Source organism: Lissotriton vulgaris, chromosome 7 (assembly GCF_964263255.1).
Source record: "Lissotriton vulgaris chromosome 7, aLisVul1.2, whole genome shotgun sequence".
Lineage (NCBI taxonomy): Eukaryota > Metazoa > Chordata > Amphibia > Caudata > Salamandridae > Lissotriton > Lissotriton vulgaris.
This window is the reverse complement of record NC_141695.1, coordinates 1307138272-1307156396: the sequence shown is the minus strand read 5'-3', so window position 1 is coordinate 1307156396 and position 18125 is coordinate 1307138272. Positions and strand designations below refer to the sequence as shown.

Genomic DNA, 18125 nt, shown 5'->3' with positions numbered 1-18125 from the left:
GTGAACCGCAGTTAGCGCCGGTGGGCCAGCAGGATATAAGCGTCCTGCAAGTCCAACGCCACCATCCAGTCTCCAGGGTCGATGGCAGTCAGGACCTGAGCCAGAGTTATCATTTTGAACTACTGCTTCCGGAGGAAGCGATTGACATTGCGGAGTTCCAAGATGGGGCGCAGGCCCCCCTTGTTCTTCTTGGAGACCAGAAAGTAGTGGGAATAACAACCACTCCCCACTTCCTGTCCAGGAACGCACTCAATTGCCCCCTTGGCCAGGAGGGCCGTGACTTCCAGTCAGAGAAGAACCAAATGATCCCCCGACATGCGGTAGCACCGAGGTGGCATGGCTGGAGGGGAGGACTGAAAGGGAAGGGAGTAACCTAGTCAGATTATCTGCAGCACCCACATGTCTGATGTAATCTCGCGCCAGTGGGGGAGGTGGTGGCGGATCCTGCTACCCACCAGCGTGTGGTGGTCCCGGAAGCTCAGATTAGGAAGGTTTGGAGGTTGAAGCAGCGGGGTGGAGGTGGACGGACCCGCATGCTGGTTCCCTGACCCGCCCCTGCGGAAGCCGCGACCACGACCGCGCTGAGGCTGGTTCTGCACAGGCTTGTTGACTGAGCTTGCCTGGGTACCTCCACCTTGTTCACGAAAGGAACGAAAACCAGGAGTGGCCGGGTTCTTAGTAGAAAGACCCAAGGACTTGGCTGCAGCACGCGAGTCCTTAAAGTGCTCCAGTGCACAGTCAGCCTTGTCGACAAACAGGCGGGTGCCATCAAAAGGCATGTCCATGAGTGAGCTCTGGACATCGGGCGAGAACCCAGTTGAAAGCAACCAGGCGTGGTGCCGCAACGCTACAGTCTTAGAAATCGCCCTGCTCAATGAGTCGGCGGTGTCCAACCCACACCGAATGGCAAACTTAGCCGCATCCTTACCCTCAGCAATCGCCGCCTCAGAAAGGACAGCCTGCACCTCCTCAGGACACTGAGCCAACACCTGAGCAACGGCATCCCACACCGGGTGGGAGTAACGGCCCAACAAGCAAGCAGTGTTCACCGACCGCAGCCCCAGGCTGGCCGAAGAGAACAACTGCTTCCCAAACTAGTCCATCCTTTTAGAGTCCCTATCCGGTGGGGCCGTGGGAAAGGCACTCTGCGACGTCGAGGCCTGAATGACCAGGCTCTCGGGCGTAGGGTGAGTGGCCAAGAAAGCGGGGTCACCGGGCGCCGGTCGGTGGCATCTGGCAATGTTTTTATCCACCGGGGCCCCCGTGGCTGGCCTCGACCAAGTGCCTAAGAGGACCTCTGTAAGGGCGTCATTAAAGGAAAGCAACGGCTCCGACGAAGTATCCGCCGTCTGGAGCCCCTCGGTGAGGAGGTTGGTCTTGAGGGCCACTGTGGGGAGGTCAAGGTTGAGGGCCTCAGCAGCCCGAGGGAGCACCATCGTGTAGGAGGCACTCTCCATCGTAGGCAGGGGAGAGGCGAGCCCAGGGTCAGAGGATACATCGAGGTCGCCTGAATCCTCCAAGTTGTCTACCCAATCTTGTTCGGAGTCACATTGCCGAGCAAGCGGGTCCTCAGACCCTTCTCAGTCGTCGCCCGACTCTGGCGTAGAGGGCGCCGGTCGCAGTGGCAGAGCCGGAGAAGGGACGAATGGCGTCAGAAACTGCGCCTAAAACTGCGCCGGGTCCCAATGTGGATCTCAGGTCGGAACAAAATGGTCCCGAAACCGGGGCAAAAGTGGGATAAAAGGCACCCGGGGCCAGCGGCGTAGGATACTGTGGCGCCGGTGGCGGAGCCGCAGGGCCAACAGGATCTGGACACTGGCCGGCGGGGCCCAGAGGCGCGCCGGCGGGAGCCTGAGGTCCATGGCAGCAAGGAACTCCTGCATCTGTTCGGGAGTCGCCGATGGACCCGGGTATGGAGGGTAGGCCGCGGGACTCCGCGGCTCCAGAGGAGCCGCAGGGGCGAGACCCCTGTCCCAATCGTCTGCCCCTGAGGAGCGATGGGGAATGTCGGAGAGCGAACACGCTTCTTCTACTTCTTTTGGAGCTGACGCTTACCGGAATCCGAAGGTGAAGACTTGGAGTCCAAGGAGCGACGACTCCGGTATCGCGAACGGTCCGGGGAACGGCCCCTAGACCCGGAGCAGCGACGTGACGAATGCTGGACGTCCAGCAACTTCCAGCGTCACTCCTGTTAGGCCTTGGGGGCCATGGCACGACAGCCACGGCAGTCGTGATTGGTCTCCAGGCAGTAGAGACAAACATCGTGGGGGTCCGCCACCGACATATTTTGGCGACAGGCCCCACAAGACTAAAAACCGGGCATCCCTACGTGCACCAGGAGAATAGGTGGAGAGACAAAAGTCTCAAAATAGAGGTCAAAAAGTGACCTAGGTAAATGCTCAATCCGGATCTGCGCTTACTGGCGCAGAAAAATAAAGAACTGACGTCAGCGTGCATGGGTGGCGCCTAGGTACTCTCCGTGACGTCATCTCGGCGCTGGCGACGCCAGTGACGGACGCGGAGCGGCAGCACACCACCTACTGACGCACAGGGGTACTGCTAAGCAAAACTTTCTGGATCCAGTCTGACGGCTGGGGATATTCTAAGGTAAGGAATCTATCACGAACGTGTCTCTTTCAGATTGTTAATTCGTTTGCTATCCTTGTGTGGTGGACTAGAAGATGGAGTTATTGGGGTCTCGTTTTTTCTCTGAGCTGCTAAGCAGTTACTGAACATGGTATAGTATGACCAGTGAAGCACGCAGGAGCTGAATCTGGGGTTCTGTATTTCTTTTCCAGAAGAGGTGTCACAGCTGGAATGGTAGCAGGTGTCTTCACTAATTTCAGACCTTCTGAGCAGACAATCAAGAATAGGTATGGATTTAACATATTTCTATGGTTGCTCTTTAAAGTCATATAGAAAACATGGTGATCTTCAGAAGTCATTGGTAGGTTGAACTTCTTGGCAGCTCTTTCAATCAACGAATGAAATTTAGAGCGATCATCTAGCGCATCTTGTGGAACTGCTCCATAGTTTCCACTTGGGACAATAACATCTTGGCCATAATCATCCCTTGCATCACTGTCTGGTGGTAGCCCAACCTCCTCTCCTACATCAGAAAAGGTAGGTAGAACCATTAGAATAAACATCATCCATGTCTTTTCTACGGACCAATCCCTTTGGCGTTGGAGGTGACACAGGTAAAGGAGCAGGTTGAGGAGACTGGAGCAGCAGGTAACCCCATGGTTAGGATTATTAGAGGGTTGTTGCAGCAATAATTTAGTAAACGTATCCATCACTTGTTGCAATACTGATAAGAAGGCCATTGGCACTTGGACCACATCTGCCTCTGTAGTATCTAGGTGGATTCTGCCTTAAATCCATTTGAGTACTTCCAGACTTGCACTTCAGTTGACAGACATATTTACTGTAGGACTCATCGTCCATTGCATCCTAATTAAAATCTGAGACATATCTCACATCCAATTGCGTTGGGCTGTAAGCGGTCAGTGAGGCATAATCACTAGCCTTGTCTTCTTGATATGACTGTAATAAATGTGCTAGAGGCAAATAAGTCACCCTTAAAGGTGAAAAAAAACATTTTCCCCATGTTACTTATTGACTGCATGGTTCCCAACGGTGATGCCCTGGACAGTATGGCAATAGTCTCAGACGGTACGGCTGCCATCGCCAATGGTATGGTAATAGTCATCGGTATGGTAATTGTTGACGGCATGCTTGACATCGACATGCTCGACATCACCTATGCAGTCATTGACGGAATGCTCGACAGACGGTGTTGTCGCCATTATCTACAGTGTCTTCAACCATGGTGTCATCGTTGAAGGTATCTTTGTCAATGACCAATCAGGAGTTATGGACTCCAACGTAGATGATTTCGTCACCAACGAGGTTTCCCTTGAAGATTCCTCCTTTTTTTGTCACAGGGGAGTCTCTGCACGCACTGTACCAAATAGATCATGCTGAGGAAACTGTAAAAGTCTCCTCTTGTACGCTGCCTTCATGAGTGGTTGGGGAGGGCACTTCTCACTGAATCTTCCCAGTTAGGAGGAGGATAATTATCTTTATTTGTAAGAAATAATGCCAACCTCCTTTCTCTTTCCTTAAGAGCCTTGGTGGAGAAAGACTTACAGATCTGGCACTCCACTGACTTATGCTTAGGATAAAGACAATAAATACAGAGTGTGGATCATCATTGTAAATTGTCTTGCTGCCACGTGATAAACAGGTTTTAAAGAGAGATCTCTTCTCGCTATCAGCCATGTTAACCGTTTCTTGTCAAACCATAAAGATCTCCCTGGTCCATATAAATGTGGCAATCTTCCCTAAAACAACTCACGGTACATTAGCGCTGTAGATCGGGCTGGTTCAAATCCAGGGCCGAACAAAATGGAAACAATTTAAGGTACACTGAAAGGTTAAGAGCAGAGCTCTGACCAGGGACTCCCTCAATCACGATGTGCGATAGAGGTAGAAATCTGAGCTATGGTGGCCTCTAGGGGGAGTAGCACTGCTTAAGCTTCCACCTCCTTGGATTAAATTGGAGTTCCTTCAAATGAGGTGGATGTATTACTAAACATATTATGTTGTTTGAGGCCTATGGCCATTTTATATTATATACGGTTTGTTATATATTTTACACTGCTATTTTATTGTACCGGGGATAAAATATTCAATGTTTTAGACTAGTGATGTGCTTTCTGTTGTTTCACTATTGTTATGCCATTGGGGAGAGCATGTCCCTGATGGGATATCAGAGCATTCCCTTTACAAAGATCTGGTAGAAGATATTGAATTATCTCTTTATAAAGCCATATGTTTGACTTTCTTCTTCCTTATGGACTTTAGATCCAGGAGGCCAGAAAGGTTGCATGCTAAGGCATCATGTGACTTACCTAAGCATCAAAGACAGTTGGGTATATTAGTCAGTAATTAACATTCGTCTTGAGTGACTGCTTAAAGCTGGAGGATTTTGGGGGACGCAGGCTGCCAAAAAAGTCTTGAATGACAAAAACAGTGAGAACAACAAATAAAAAAAAACAGTTCAAGCTGTTCAAGCTCAGGAAACCACATCAACAAAGGCATGGAAGGAAGTAAAGGAACTTATGTCACCGGCAGCCCCTTATATGTCATGATGGCACATTTATAGGAAGAAGACTACTTATTTAGTGCACCTAAGGGGAATACTATGCAAATAGTCCAGACAACCCTTATTGGTTACAGGGGCTTTCTTTAAAAAAGCCCAAATGCTCTCTTTGTAGTAGCGTGGTCGAGCAGTTTAGGTTTATCAAAGTGGAGTGTTAAGCATTTGCTGCATACACAGAGTCAGTAAATGAGACACACAATCAATTAGAAAATTCGACACCAATTTATAAAAAGAACACTGATTTTTATGTTAATTTAGACAACAAGATCTTCAAGATAAGGTAGGTATTTTTCGAGTTAGCGATTTTCATAAACAGAATATTCAGCTGTCAGATTTGATGCATGAGCCTTGAACGCTGTAATGTTATCCTATAAGAGAAACATTTGCTGCATAGGGTCACTTGCAAATTTCTTACAGGACTGTTCTTCCGGAATTAGGATAGGTAAGGGCCAAAACCCAAGAAAGCATCAAGAGTTCAAGTTGACCTGCCCTTGGGTATCCGGGTGCAGATGTGTTTACGCAGCGGTAGCCTCAAATGCTACCTGTTAAAGTCAATGGGAAACTACCTGCAAGAAAAAGGCGACGGGGGGGGGGGGGTTTGGGGGACCAGTCTGGAAGAACACATATAGGGGCTCCGCTCTTGAGGGTCTCAGGACAACAGAGACATCATCGATTTTCGTAAGCCCAGGATGGGGTGCACGGATGCAGAGGTATTTTGTCAGGCACGCCGCAGAAGTTAGGGGCTCTTACGGTTCTTGGGTGACCTGGAGAGAAAGGAAACAGGGCAGCAGGGGCTCTCTGGATGAAGTCCTCCTGGGTCCTGAAGTCCCTTGTTGGTAGGTAGGTGTCTGCAGTGACCAGACTGGGTACGCAGCATCGCTTGGTTGCTGCAAATGCTCCAGTACCCAGGGCATTGGTGCTGGTGGCTCCCGGAGGTCCTGGCGTCTTCAATCTTGGCAGGGAGACGGATCTGACCTCCTTGAGTACGGAATTCCCCTTTCTAGTGTTCTGCTCCCTCTGGGGCAAAATGTCCAGCATCACAGTGGACCGGGAAGATACTTGTAGGTGGCTGCAGATGCAGGGGGATGGCTCCTCCAACCAAAGGGAGATGCTAACTAGTTGTCGAAGTGCTGTGAAGTCCTGAAAGCGTTGGAGAGGGTGCACAGTTTTTGGACGAGTCGGGTCCTTGCAATTGTTGAGGTTCCAGCCGTTAGGCAGGGTTTTGCGTCACATTCCTGGTCAGTCCTCAATTCTCGCGGGTTCTGCTCTTTTGTCCTCTTCAGTTCCCAGGAAGTCAAATCTGTTTTCCTGGTGTCAGTGGGCAACCTAAATATTCAATTTAGGGGCATTAAGGGGAATGAAGGGTAGTAGTCAATGGGGTACTGACCCCTGGGATCTCTACACCCCACATATGACCACTTCCTGTCGTGAGTGGGCATAACCCTGTTCCAGATGTCCTAATTTCACCACAACCAAGATGGTGAAATCTTCTTTTCATGTCCATTTCAGGTAGTCCACCTTAGGAGTGTGAATAACCGGACAGTGTAACATGCCTCCTGACTATCTAATTTACTGCCTGTCCTGGTGCCAAATGGGTCTCAGGGCAGGGAGTGGCATCTCCCAAGTCAGGGGGAACCCGGGGTCGCATATCAAAGGCGGCAGGGGCTTTAAAGCCCCTGGCCTTGATATGCTAAATCACTAGCCATCCTGCTGGAGGAGGTGTGAACACCTGCCTCCGAAGCGGGCATTGTTTCAGAACAATGAGAGTGTGGGTTCTCCCTGGCAGAAGAAACATGTCTGTTGTGGGAGGCTGGAAAAGTCCAGTCGCCAGCACACTATGAGAATAGTAAAGTTTCAGGGGCACATTTAAGGTGCCCTCTGGGTGCATGCCATAATGAATCTAGTACTGACATCAGTACAGATTCATAAGACAAGGTGTTTGATACCAAACACCAGTAATTTCATGTAGCTGGGTAACTCATGATGACCAATGCCCAGTACATGGCTTAAGATGGCTTTCCTGCGCACTTGCAATAGAACTAAAAATCACCAGGGCATCACATATACTATAATGAAAGGCCTGCTGTCGGGGTGACATATAGATCATATGCAGTGACTTGGGCATGGCACACTGGGGCGTGTGCAATGTTGTGTTTTCACCATGGTGAGCACCATACGCACCCTGCAATAGCAGTCTGAATGCAATTTGTATGGGGGTCCTTTAGAGTGGTATAAGACATGGTGCTGCCCTTTTGTACCCTGGAAGTGATGATGGAGCTGCATACAAGCACAACCCCTGTGCGTTGAGGTCAGTTTCCTTCTAGACTGTCCGCGCCCTTGGACGCAGAGCCCAACAATAATCAGAGGTATCAGTGTGCATATCTCTAGTTTGGGACCTTTTTAGAACAGAAAAAAAGAGACCATTCCATGGAATCAGGACTTAGGAAGGCAGTGAGGCAATCGGGGATGTGTGGGGCGGCGGTATCCACTAGAGAATGCATTAGCTAAGGTAAATAACTTGTTCTTTTGATTGATTTTTCTAACTGCAGATTTGTCACCTTTAGAATAGATACCAAAGCACAACCTCACAAGGCCATGGGTCTGTGGAATGGACTCAGATCAAAATACCCTGCAGGCCCAATCAGGCGAAATGCCCTTCCCATCGGACCTAGATGGCAAAACAGTAGTGCTTTGTGAACGTGTGCACGGATGCCCACGTTGCAGCCTAACATATATCAAGAATGCTCCAGAGAATCCCACAAAAAGCTTATCTGTCTCTGGTGCATTCGATGTAAAAGCTCAAGGATCTCTTGGGATCAAGCCAATGGTGTCCTTCCTCCCCTTCTGGGAGGTGAGGCAGAGCAAAGGAGGGTTATGGACTGTCCAAGATGAAAAGTAGTCATGAATAAAGGCTGCCCTGGTCCTCAACTTTATAAGGGAAAAAGGTGGTGAAAGGCGAGAGCGCGTGGAGCTCACTCATGTGGGCAAGCAAAGTTACTGTAATCAGGAATATGGCCTTCTGAGTCAGAACATGAGAGGTGGTGAGACGCACACCGGTATGGTCCTATTCATCCATGTTTAAACCGATTCATAACTTGATAGGCGTGCAAGCTTGTCCGCGCTCTGCCCCAATGCGCAGATATAACAAAACACAAGGGGAACTGGTAGGCTTCCACCAAGTTGCACAGCCGCATGCTTAAATGAATAAAATGAATTAAATTCAACTTATTTACTCCTCATTTTTTACATTTTCACACTTGCGTTTAATCCTTCTTAGTTTCAATTTTTTCAATCCATTTTACTCATAGTTTTTACGATGATGTTCACAAACACAGGAGCGCCATAGAGTTCCAAACGTGACGATTTATTAAAAATAACCCAATGCATTTCGGGTTCACCGTCCCTTCGTCAGGGGCATCTACAATACAAAAGGAATTGATTTTACATAATGCTAACAGCATCTGAGTCAGAAGACATAATGGATAGCTGTGCACTGGTTCAAAGGGTGTGCACATTAGGGAAGTGATGACCAAACTGAGATCTCACTTTGGCATCACAAAGGGTTTAGGAGGAAACATATGAGCCAAACCTTTTAGAATCCTCATCACAATAGGTAATTTAAACAAAGAAGATTGCTGGTCTGGCAAACACCCTAAGGCCGAAAGATATCTGCCAGTTTCACTGGTAACAGGTCCATATTGTGGGTGCTCGGAAAGCTTCCTGAGGGTGGCTGACTGGTCAGAGGGCTTATGCTCATGTCAGAAATGCAGAGTACCACACTCTCCTTATCCAATCCAGAGACAGAAGGATAACTGGGCCAGTTTGTTCCAGATATTTTTTAAACCTCAGTGCTGGAGAGGCAGCGGCGGAAAGGCATAGAAAATCCCTGTGCGCCACTTCATCCAGAATTAATCTTAGACAGACAACTGTTTTGGAAACTCAAGCGCACAAAGGTCTTGACACTGCATGTGATCAATGGTGGTGAAAAGTTCCTGCTGGGGTCCTCCCCATTGCTGGAAGATGCTCTGTACAACCTTGGAATGTAACTGCTATTCGTGATTTGCCAGGCGCTGCAGGCTGAGTTGGTCTGTCCTGGCGCTCAAAAATCCTGCCAGGTGGTTCACAACCAGGGAAATGACCTCCCGCTCCAGCCAGCTAGAGAAGAAGTGCCTCTTGTCAGAGATCCCAGGACCATACCCTGTGCTGCATTTTGCAATACCACGTAGCAGTGTTGTTGTCAGTGAGAACCTGAACCTCCCTTTGATCTATGGTAGGACTACTTTAAGCTCCAGGTAAATGGAATGCAACTCCAACACGCTGATGTGCAGATGGGTTTCCACTGTAGACTCGAGTCCTCATATCTAAATGTCTCCCAGACAACCTTCCCATCTCAGCAATGATGCATTTGTCACCACCATCACCTCAGTGGGGCAGGGAGAGTAGTTTGACACTAGCCACCACTGTAGGGGGACACCCCCGCGCCGCACGGCCACCAGCTGCTGCGTGTGCCCCTTGCCTGCCCTCTGCCTCGCTGCTGCCTCGTTTGCCGGCTGCCGCTGCTGCGAGTGTTTTTGCCCTTGTTTTGACGGTTTTTTGTGCTTGCTTGTGTAAACTTGGTTTTACTCTCTTTTTGCCCTGTTTTTGCGTTAATTTGTGCCTGTTTAATTGTATTAGCATTTTTCCCCGTGTTTGCTCTCCTTCCTTGTTGTCCGCCTACCGCGCCGCCCCCGCCCTCCCTTCCCGCCACCGCCGCTTGTCCCCGCCCCTTTTTTGTCTTCTGTAACCCTCCCCGCTCCCGCCTCCCAGCTGCTCCGCCCACCCGCGCACTTGGCCTTAAATGGCGACCGTGCGACGCAGGTGAGTGTGACCCACTTGTGGGACACCCCCGCGCCGCACGGCCACCAGCTGCTGCGTGTGCCCCTTGCCTGCCCTCTGCCTCGCTGCTGCCTCGTTTGCCGGCTGCCGCCGCTGCGAGTGTTTTTGCCCTTGTTTTGACGGTTTTTTGTGCTTGCTTGTGTAAACTTGGTTTTACTCTCTTTTTGCCCTGTTTTTGCGTTAATTTGTGCCTGTTTAATTGTATTAGCATTTTTCCCCGTGTTTGCTCTCCTTCCTTGTTGTCCGCCTACCGCGCCGCCCCCCGCCCTCCCTTCCCGCCACCGCCGCTTGTCCCCGCCCCTTTTTTGTCTTCTGTAACCCTCCCCGCCTCCCAGCTGCTCCGCCCACCCGCGCACTTCGCCTTAAATGGCGACCGTGCGAACGCGCAGCGGTCACGCGCAGCGGGCGCGCCGATTGTGCGCCGAAGGCGCGCCAAAGGTAAGCCCGTCTGCGCCCGTCCGCGACCGGATCGCGACCAGCTCCAGGACCCCTGGACCTCGAAGACCTCGACCTACCCGCCTGACGTACTCAGCCGCCACCCTCATCGCTCTCAACACCGGCCGACTCCCAGAATGCCACCAAGCCACTCCAAGACGCACCCACGGACCTTTCAGCTGCCACACCTGCAAGTTCTCCTGCATCCGGACCAGCCCCGCACCAGCACCCGCCAAGTCGAACTCCAGCAGCACCCACCTCAAGTGCATCCTGCTCAACACCCGCTCCGTCCACAGACACGCCATCGAACTCTGGAACCTCCTAGACGCCACAGCCCCTGACGTTGCCTTCCTCACGGAGACCTGGATGAACGCCTCTTCAGCTCCCGACATCGCCATCGCTATCCCAGAGGGCTACAAGATCGTCCGGAGGGACCGAAACGCCAACCAGATGGGAGGAGGCATCGCCATCATCCACAGGAACACCATCCGTCTCACGACCAGCACCGACAACACCCTGACCAGCGCCGAACACCTGCATTTCCAGATCCACACCAACCCGAACACCACCCTCAGAGGCACCCTGATCTACCGACCCCCTGGACCACGCACGCAATTCAGCGAGGACATCGCCGACTTCATCAGCCCGCATGCCCTCCCCTCCGCTGACTACATCCTCCTGGGAGACCTCAACTTCCATCTGGAGAACAACAACGACCACAACACCAGCACCCTGCTCGACAACCTCGCCAACCTGGGACTCAAGCAACTGGTGTCCACCCCCACCCACCTCGCCGGACACACACTCGACGCCGTCTTCTCATCCAGCACAGACATCGACTTCAGCCACGCCACAGAGCTTCAATGGACGGACCACAGCTGCGTCCACTTCACCTTCAAGAGAACGACGACCCACCAACACCAGCAACAGACCGCCCGCAGAAGCTGGAACAAGATCACAGCAGACCAGCTCGCCACCTCCCTGAGCCAACACCCTCCTGCCAGCTCAGCGAACCCCAGCCAGGCCGCCGACAACCTCACGAAGTGGATCAGCAACTGCGCGGACGAACTCGCCCCGCTGAGGACCCCGCCTAGCAGACCCGGCAGCAAGAAGGCCCCATGGTTCACCGACGAACTCAAGAGCTCCAAGAAGAACTGCCGAGCCCTCGAGAAAGTCTGGAAAAGGGAACCGACACCGGACAACAGGACCTCCTACAAACTTGCCACCCGGAAACACCACCAGCTGATCCGCGCCGCCAAGAAAACAGCATTCAAGGACCGGTTGGACAACAACGCACACAACTGCAAGGAACTCTTCAACATCGTGAAAGAGCTTTCCAACCCCAGCGCAGGAAACAACGACATCACCCCATCGCAAGACCTCTGCAACTCCCTCGCCTCATACTTCCACAACAAGATCACGGACATACACAGCAGTTTCAACAACCAACCAACGCACACCACGACCGACCAGCCACCCCCCCCCACCACCACCCTCCACGCCTGGACCCCGATCAGCACCGAAGACACCATCCGCACGATGAACTCCATCCACTCCGGATCACCGACCGACCCCTGCCCTCACCACGTCTTCAACAAGGCCGACGCGGTCATCGCACCCCACCTGCGAGACATCATCAACACCTCCTTCGACACCGCCATCTTCCCTGAAAGCTGGAAACACGCCGAACTCAGCGCTCTACTCAAGAAACCAACAGCGGACCCCACCGACCTCAAGAATTACCGCCCCATCTCGCTTCTCCCGTTTCCAGCCAAAGTCATCGAGAAGACCGTCAACAAGCAGATGGCCGCCTTCCTCGAGACGAACGGATCCCTCGACCCCTCACAGTCCGGCTTCCGAGCCAAACACAGCACCGAGACCGCCCTCATCGCCGCCACCGATGACATCCAAGCCCTGATGGACAATGGAGAAACAGCGGCCCTCATCCTCCTAGACCTCTCCGCGGCATTCGACACGGTCTGCCACCGCACCCTAGTACGGCGCCTCAGCAACATCGGAATCCAGGACAAGGCGCTGGAATGGATCATCTCCTTCCTCGACGGAAGAACACAGCGAGTCCGCCTACCACCGTACAAGTCAGAGGCCTCCGAAGTCATCTGCGGCGTCCCCCAAGGATCATCCCTGAGCCCCACCCTCTTCAACGTCTACATGAGCCCCCTCGCGGCCATCGTACGCAAACACCACCTCAGCATAATCTCCTACGCCGACGACACCCAGCTGATCCTCTCCCTGACCAACGACCCCGCCGCCGCCAGAGCCAACCTGCACGAAGGGATGAAAGAGGTAGCCGAGTGGATGACGACCAGCCGCCTGAAACTGAACTCGGACAAGACGGAGGTCCTCATCCTGGGCTCCTCACCCTCCGCCTGGGACGACTCCTGGTGGCCTCCCGCCCTGGGCACTGCACCCAAACCGACAGACCATGCACGAAACCTGGGCTTCATCCTGGACTCCTCCCTCTCCATGACCAGGCAAGTCAACAGCGTCTCCTCGGCGTGCTTCAACATCCTACGCATGCTACGGAAGATCTTCTGGTGGATCCCCACAGAGACCAGGAAGACCGTCACCCAGGCCCTCGTCACCAGCCGACTGGACTACGGCAACGCCCTCTACGCCGGGACCACCGCCAAGCTCCAGAAGAGACTCCAGCGGATCCAAAACGCCTCAGCCAGACTCATCCTCGACATCCCACGATCCAGCCACATCTCCGGACATCTGAGAGACCTTCACTGGCTCCCCATCAACAAGAGAATCACCTTCCGCCTCCTCACCCACGCACACAAAGCCCTACACGACCAAGGCCCGAGCTACCTCAACAGCCGAGTCAACTTCTACGCTCCCAAACGCCACCTCCGATCAGCCAACCACGCCCTCGCCGCCGTCCCCCGCATCCGAAGAGCGACTACAGGAGGAAGGTCCTTCTCCTACCTGGCCGCCAAGACCTGGAACTCCCTCCCGTCCGACCTGCGCCTGACCCAAGACCACCTCTCCTTCAGGAAGAAGCTGAAGACCTGGCTGTTCGAGCAGTAGCGGCACCCCCCCCCCGCGCCTTGAGACCCTACGGGTATGTAGCGCGCTTTATAAGTGTCACTGATTGATTGATTGATTAGGTCCTGTTAAGTCTCCTTCAAAACTTTAATTGAATCTAACAGGTTCCCTTCGTGCTGGGCCCAATGGACTTGTTTCACTGCAGTGCCCGCATATACCACCTAGCATAGTCGACACGCAGAATGCAGGAGGCCAGGTGGTCCAGAAACCTCAGTGTCACTCTCACAGAGATCCAGTACTGAGGCTGAAACATGGAAGTGACAACCTTCATGGCCTTTTTTTCTTGATGCTCTTCCCAGATACTGTTGCTGTATGGTGGGTTGTGAAGAATCATAATTCCTTCCCTGCTGAATAGGTTTTCCAGACAATAAAATGAAATGCACCATTCCCACTTGGCTGTCTTGTGCTACTAACAGCCGTGCAACAATGGAAATCTGAGACAAACAGGCTCAAATTCACCAACCTCATATAACAGCCTGTTCTCTATCTGTCTGGACAAGAAGACACAGAAGAGAATATTTTAACCTTAAACTGATCTTTTGGTTACCATATATACCAGCCTGGCAGATGTTAAGCATAGGCACTCCAAGTGCCAACGCCTTAGCCTTGGTGGAAAGGGCTGTCAGACCTTCTGGAGGCTGCTTCTTAGACATTATGTAGCAAATCTAAATTTTAGAGGACTACCCACCTCGACAGGGTCATCCTCTGTACAGCTTTTCATTTCTTTGCTTCAGCGAACCCTACAAAATTATGATCATCCACTTATTGGCCCTTGGTGCAATCACTATAAAAGCTTAAACGCCCTTCTGGGTTCCAGTGGATGGAGCCTCCTCCACTCTTTTGAAAAGTGAGAGGGAGCATAGAATGCTGGCAGAGTGATGGATTACCTCATGTGTAAGGGAGACTTGACTTTTGACAAGAATGCTACTTGAGTCGAGGGCGATTGTACTGAAAGTGTCTGAAGTTCACTCATGTGACAAGCTAATGTAACAGCATTGAGCAAGACAGTCTTTAATGTCAGAAGACACAGCGATCATCAGTGCATTGACCTGAAGGTCATACACATGAGAAATGTCGAGACCAAGTTATGGTCCCACTGTGGCATCACAAACTAATTGGGAGGGAACGTGTGTCACACCTTTAATACATCTCACTACAACAGTTTACTTAAACAAGGGAAGGTGATCTGGTAAACGTAGAAAGGCTAAGCAAATAACCTTTAATAGGGTCTAATGCACAGCCTTGCAGGACCAAAGATACAATAAACAAAAGGACGTCAGGCAGTCTTATGAGAACCACACCAGGTCACTTATCTGTCCCAGTGTCCAACAAAAGTATATTTAGTTGAAGCGCTCTGGGCCACAACAATGGCCTCCACCACTTCAGGTGGCAGATAAAATGCAGTCAGTCCCTGCCATTCAGACTCCTTGCATGGAGGGTGTGCAGATTTTGTTGGAGCACTCTGCCCTGCATCTGCATCAGAAGATCCATGTGAAGTGGTAGCCTGACTGGAAAACAGATGCCTATGCTATGAAGTTCCGGGTACCACACATTCCTAGCCCAATCCAGACTTTGACCTGGTCATTCTTGATGTTTTTCAGAACAAATGGAGGGAGAGCCAGGGGTGGGAAGGCGTACAGGAGTCCAGTGTTCAATTCCAGCCAGAATGCCTCTCCTATTGAGTTTCTTGCAGAAACTTTAACGCCAAGCTTTCAACATTGTGCATTCTTAATGGTGGCGAAAAGTTCGAGCAGGACTCTCCCCACTGTTGGAAGAAGCTGTGTGCCACCTAGGAATGTAGGCACCACTCATGACCTGCCAAGTACCGCCTGCTCAACTTGTCTGCTAAGATCATTTATATGGTGAAGAATCTGGTGGAAGAAGATCCATCAAAATAAAGAGTTTCTATTTTCGCTTGTTTTGTAGAAACGTTATTATGCCAACTACAGAGTCAGAAGGTACACCCACCAAAGGAGTGTCTCATTAAATCCCAAACAATTGCACGATGTAGGTGTCTGGCCCGTGGTTTCACTTTTTTTGTTGTTTGCAGAATCCCAGCTGTTGTAAAAAGTTAGTAGCTCGAGCAAATGCCACCAACCTGCTACAGTGGTTACCTGTGAGCTACTGTAATCTACGCTGATCAGCAGATATCTACCATATTCAGTTAAACATTGCTATTGCACCTTATTAAGCCCTAGTCATACTTGGCAATCTTTTTAGCAGGCCAGTGCTCAAGTTTGCAGAAGGTGGAGACCAACAAGCTTAGAGCAGGTCTATCCTAGGGGTTTCCAGCCAGTGTAAAAAACATCACTTCACTCCGAATGCAGCCACACAAACAAAATCTCCTAGTCGTAGTTCGAACATGGTCAATTATGAGTTCCAGATGGTGTGACCAAAGTCACTTGAATAGAGCACTTCTCTAATTATCATCATTTGTATTATTTATTATATTTATTTTACATAGCAGTGTCCTGATGCCTTCTTGGGCAGGAACAAGTAATTACTATAAATAAATGAACACCAAAAAGAGAAGCATAAATAGGTAATCAAGACAGGAATTACTTATGTCTCATAACCTTCGCCTTTTCGGATTCCTCCTGCACGGATAATGTTTTAAGGGTACAGATCAATTACGAACAAATTCACAATACTAAGAAGAACTTGTCTACCACTAGTAACTCACCTTCATATTAGGTATAAAGTGAAACTCACAATATTGCATGCCCAGATCAAAAACGAAATATTCACATACCTTCTCCATGTGCAACCCATACTCCAAGGACAGAGCCAGCCATCCCTTGCAGCATAATGGAAGGGCTCTCCTGAATAGCCACGCTAACAAAACGTGATTCAAATCGCCCAGACTGGTTGTGGCTCAGCAGGACGCCTTGACTGATGTCTACATCTGTGAGCAAAGAAAATGGTGCTGAATAAAAAGTGTGTTGCATTTTGGACCGTCAACCACCTGTCTAGCTCTGGACTTGAGTAGTAACACTCTTATGGAAGCCCATTTGTCCAAGTATAAATTCAGACATTTACATAGTTCTTAACTAAATCGACAATAACCTGAGCTTCACCATCAGCCAGCCTTGATATGTTCTCCTGAACTACAAAGTACACAATTACGAACAGAACTGAAACTATCAGGCGTGGTTCACATTGTGATAGGCTGTTCATCTTCTCACTGAGATCCAAAAGCAAATTAATCAGAAAGACCTAATATTCTGCAACAAAGCAACACTTCAAAAACAAATCTGTGGACCAATGCATGAGTCTACACTTGGATTTTTGGAATGACTACTACAGGGCAGATGTGCCCCTCAAAACATCTTCTATGAAGTAATTAGCAGTACCACTTGATGCACGTACATACAATACATTCGATGGCATAAGTGCTTCTGAACTCACCTTTCTGTTCATTCTTCTGTGCATCGGGTGCTACCCAACCCAGGAGGGCCATCAGCTGGCAGCCATTACAAACTCCAAGACTGAAGGTGTCTCTGCGCCTTTGGAAAGCTTCAAACTGAGCACGGGCAGTGGCATTGTAAATCACGGAAGCCGCCCACCCTAGGAAAGAATGAGGAACAAGGATTTATCTCTTTACCAGAGCAGCACCCAAACTGACATATATGGTACTAAAATGTACAGAAGTTAAATGTTATCACTGTATGTCGACGACATATGCACAAGAGTACATAACGTGTTGAAAGGGGGTGCCCTTCAAAGGAGTCAAACATTAGGATTGAGGTAAAAATTTACTTTTTAGTAACATTCCTTTTTCAGCTTGGCAACGTATGTGGATTCTCACACATGTGCATGTTTCCATCACCTGTTGCTGTATTGAGATCAGTATTCTGCATGTGAAAATAACCAGTAGGTGGTGTTTAGGAGGGATTTACAGAAGATTATGATAACTATCAACAGAAACCCCAGAATCCTGACAAGATTTTCTTTGCAAGCATTTTTATCTATTAGAGAGTCGTGCATCATAAGCGCAACTTTATATGAATGCACACTTCATATGTGATGGTGAAGAAATGAAGGAAGAGCAGTGCTGAATTTGTAAAAACAATAAGTACCAGTGCCTCCATCCGGAGCCCTCCGCAGCTTGCACCACTCATTGTCACTTCCAGCATTGCCAATGACAGTTCCTACACAACTACTAACCAGCACTGCTACAAGTGTGATACTTCGGATTATTGCAGTTCCCAAAAGCTATAAAAAAGGCTTGGGCGCAGGTATTATTTGTTTTTAATGTATACTGAATTAATAAACAATTGCTGTTCTGATCATCCCTAAATTATACAAACAGCGTCACCATGTGGCAGCTGTCATAAGCATATATTTTGACAATTAAGTGCAGATGCCGAGCACCGTAAACCACAGGCTCAAATTAAGCACCGAGCAAGACTATTATTCTCAATGATCATAGGAGGAAACACCACCCATCTGAAAGTGATCAAGGGGGTTACACATCCCTCTCACTGTGTCCTTCTTAATTTCCCATCAATTATTAAAACACTCCTGTTACGAACAATAATAGAACAAATACTACATGATTGAAATTACAACTCAAAGT

At 50.0% G+C, this 18125-nt stretch overlaps 1 protein-coding gene across 1 annotated transcript in view; it reads right to left on the bottom strand.

Moving 5' to 3' along the window:
* Positions 1-18125, bottom strand: part of PFAS (phosphoribosylformylglycinamidine synthase) — a 371702-nt gene that overhangs the window by 10354 nt on the left and 343223 nt on the right. Inside the window, exons 27-28 of the mRNA XM_086931905.1 lie at positions 16955-17113; positions 16299-16451 (exon numbers count right to left, since the gene is read on the bottom strand). Coding sequence (XP_086788031.1) covers positions 16299-16451; positions 16955-17113 — 312 coding nt within the window. The remainder of the gene's footprint in view (positions 1-16298; positions 16452-16954; positions 17114-18125) is intronic.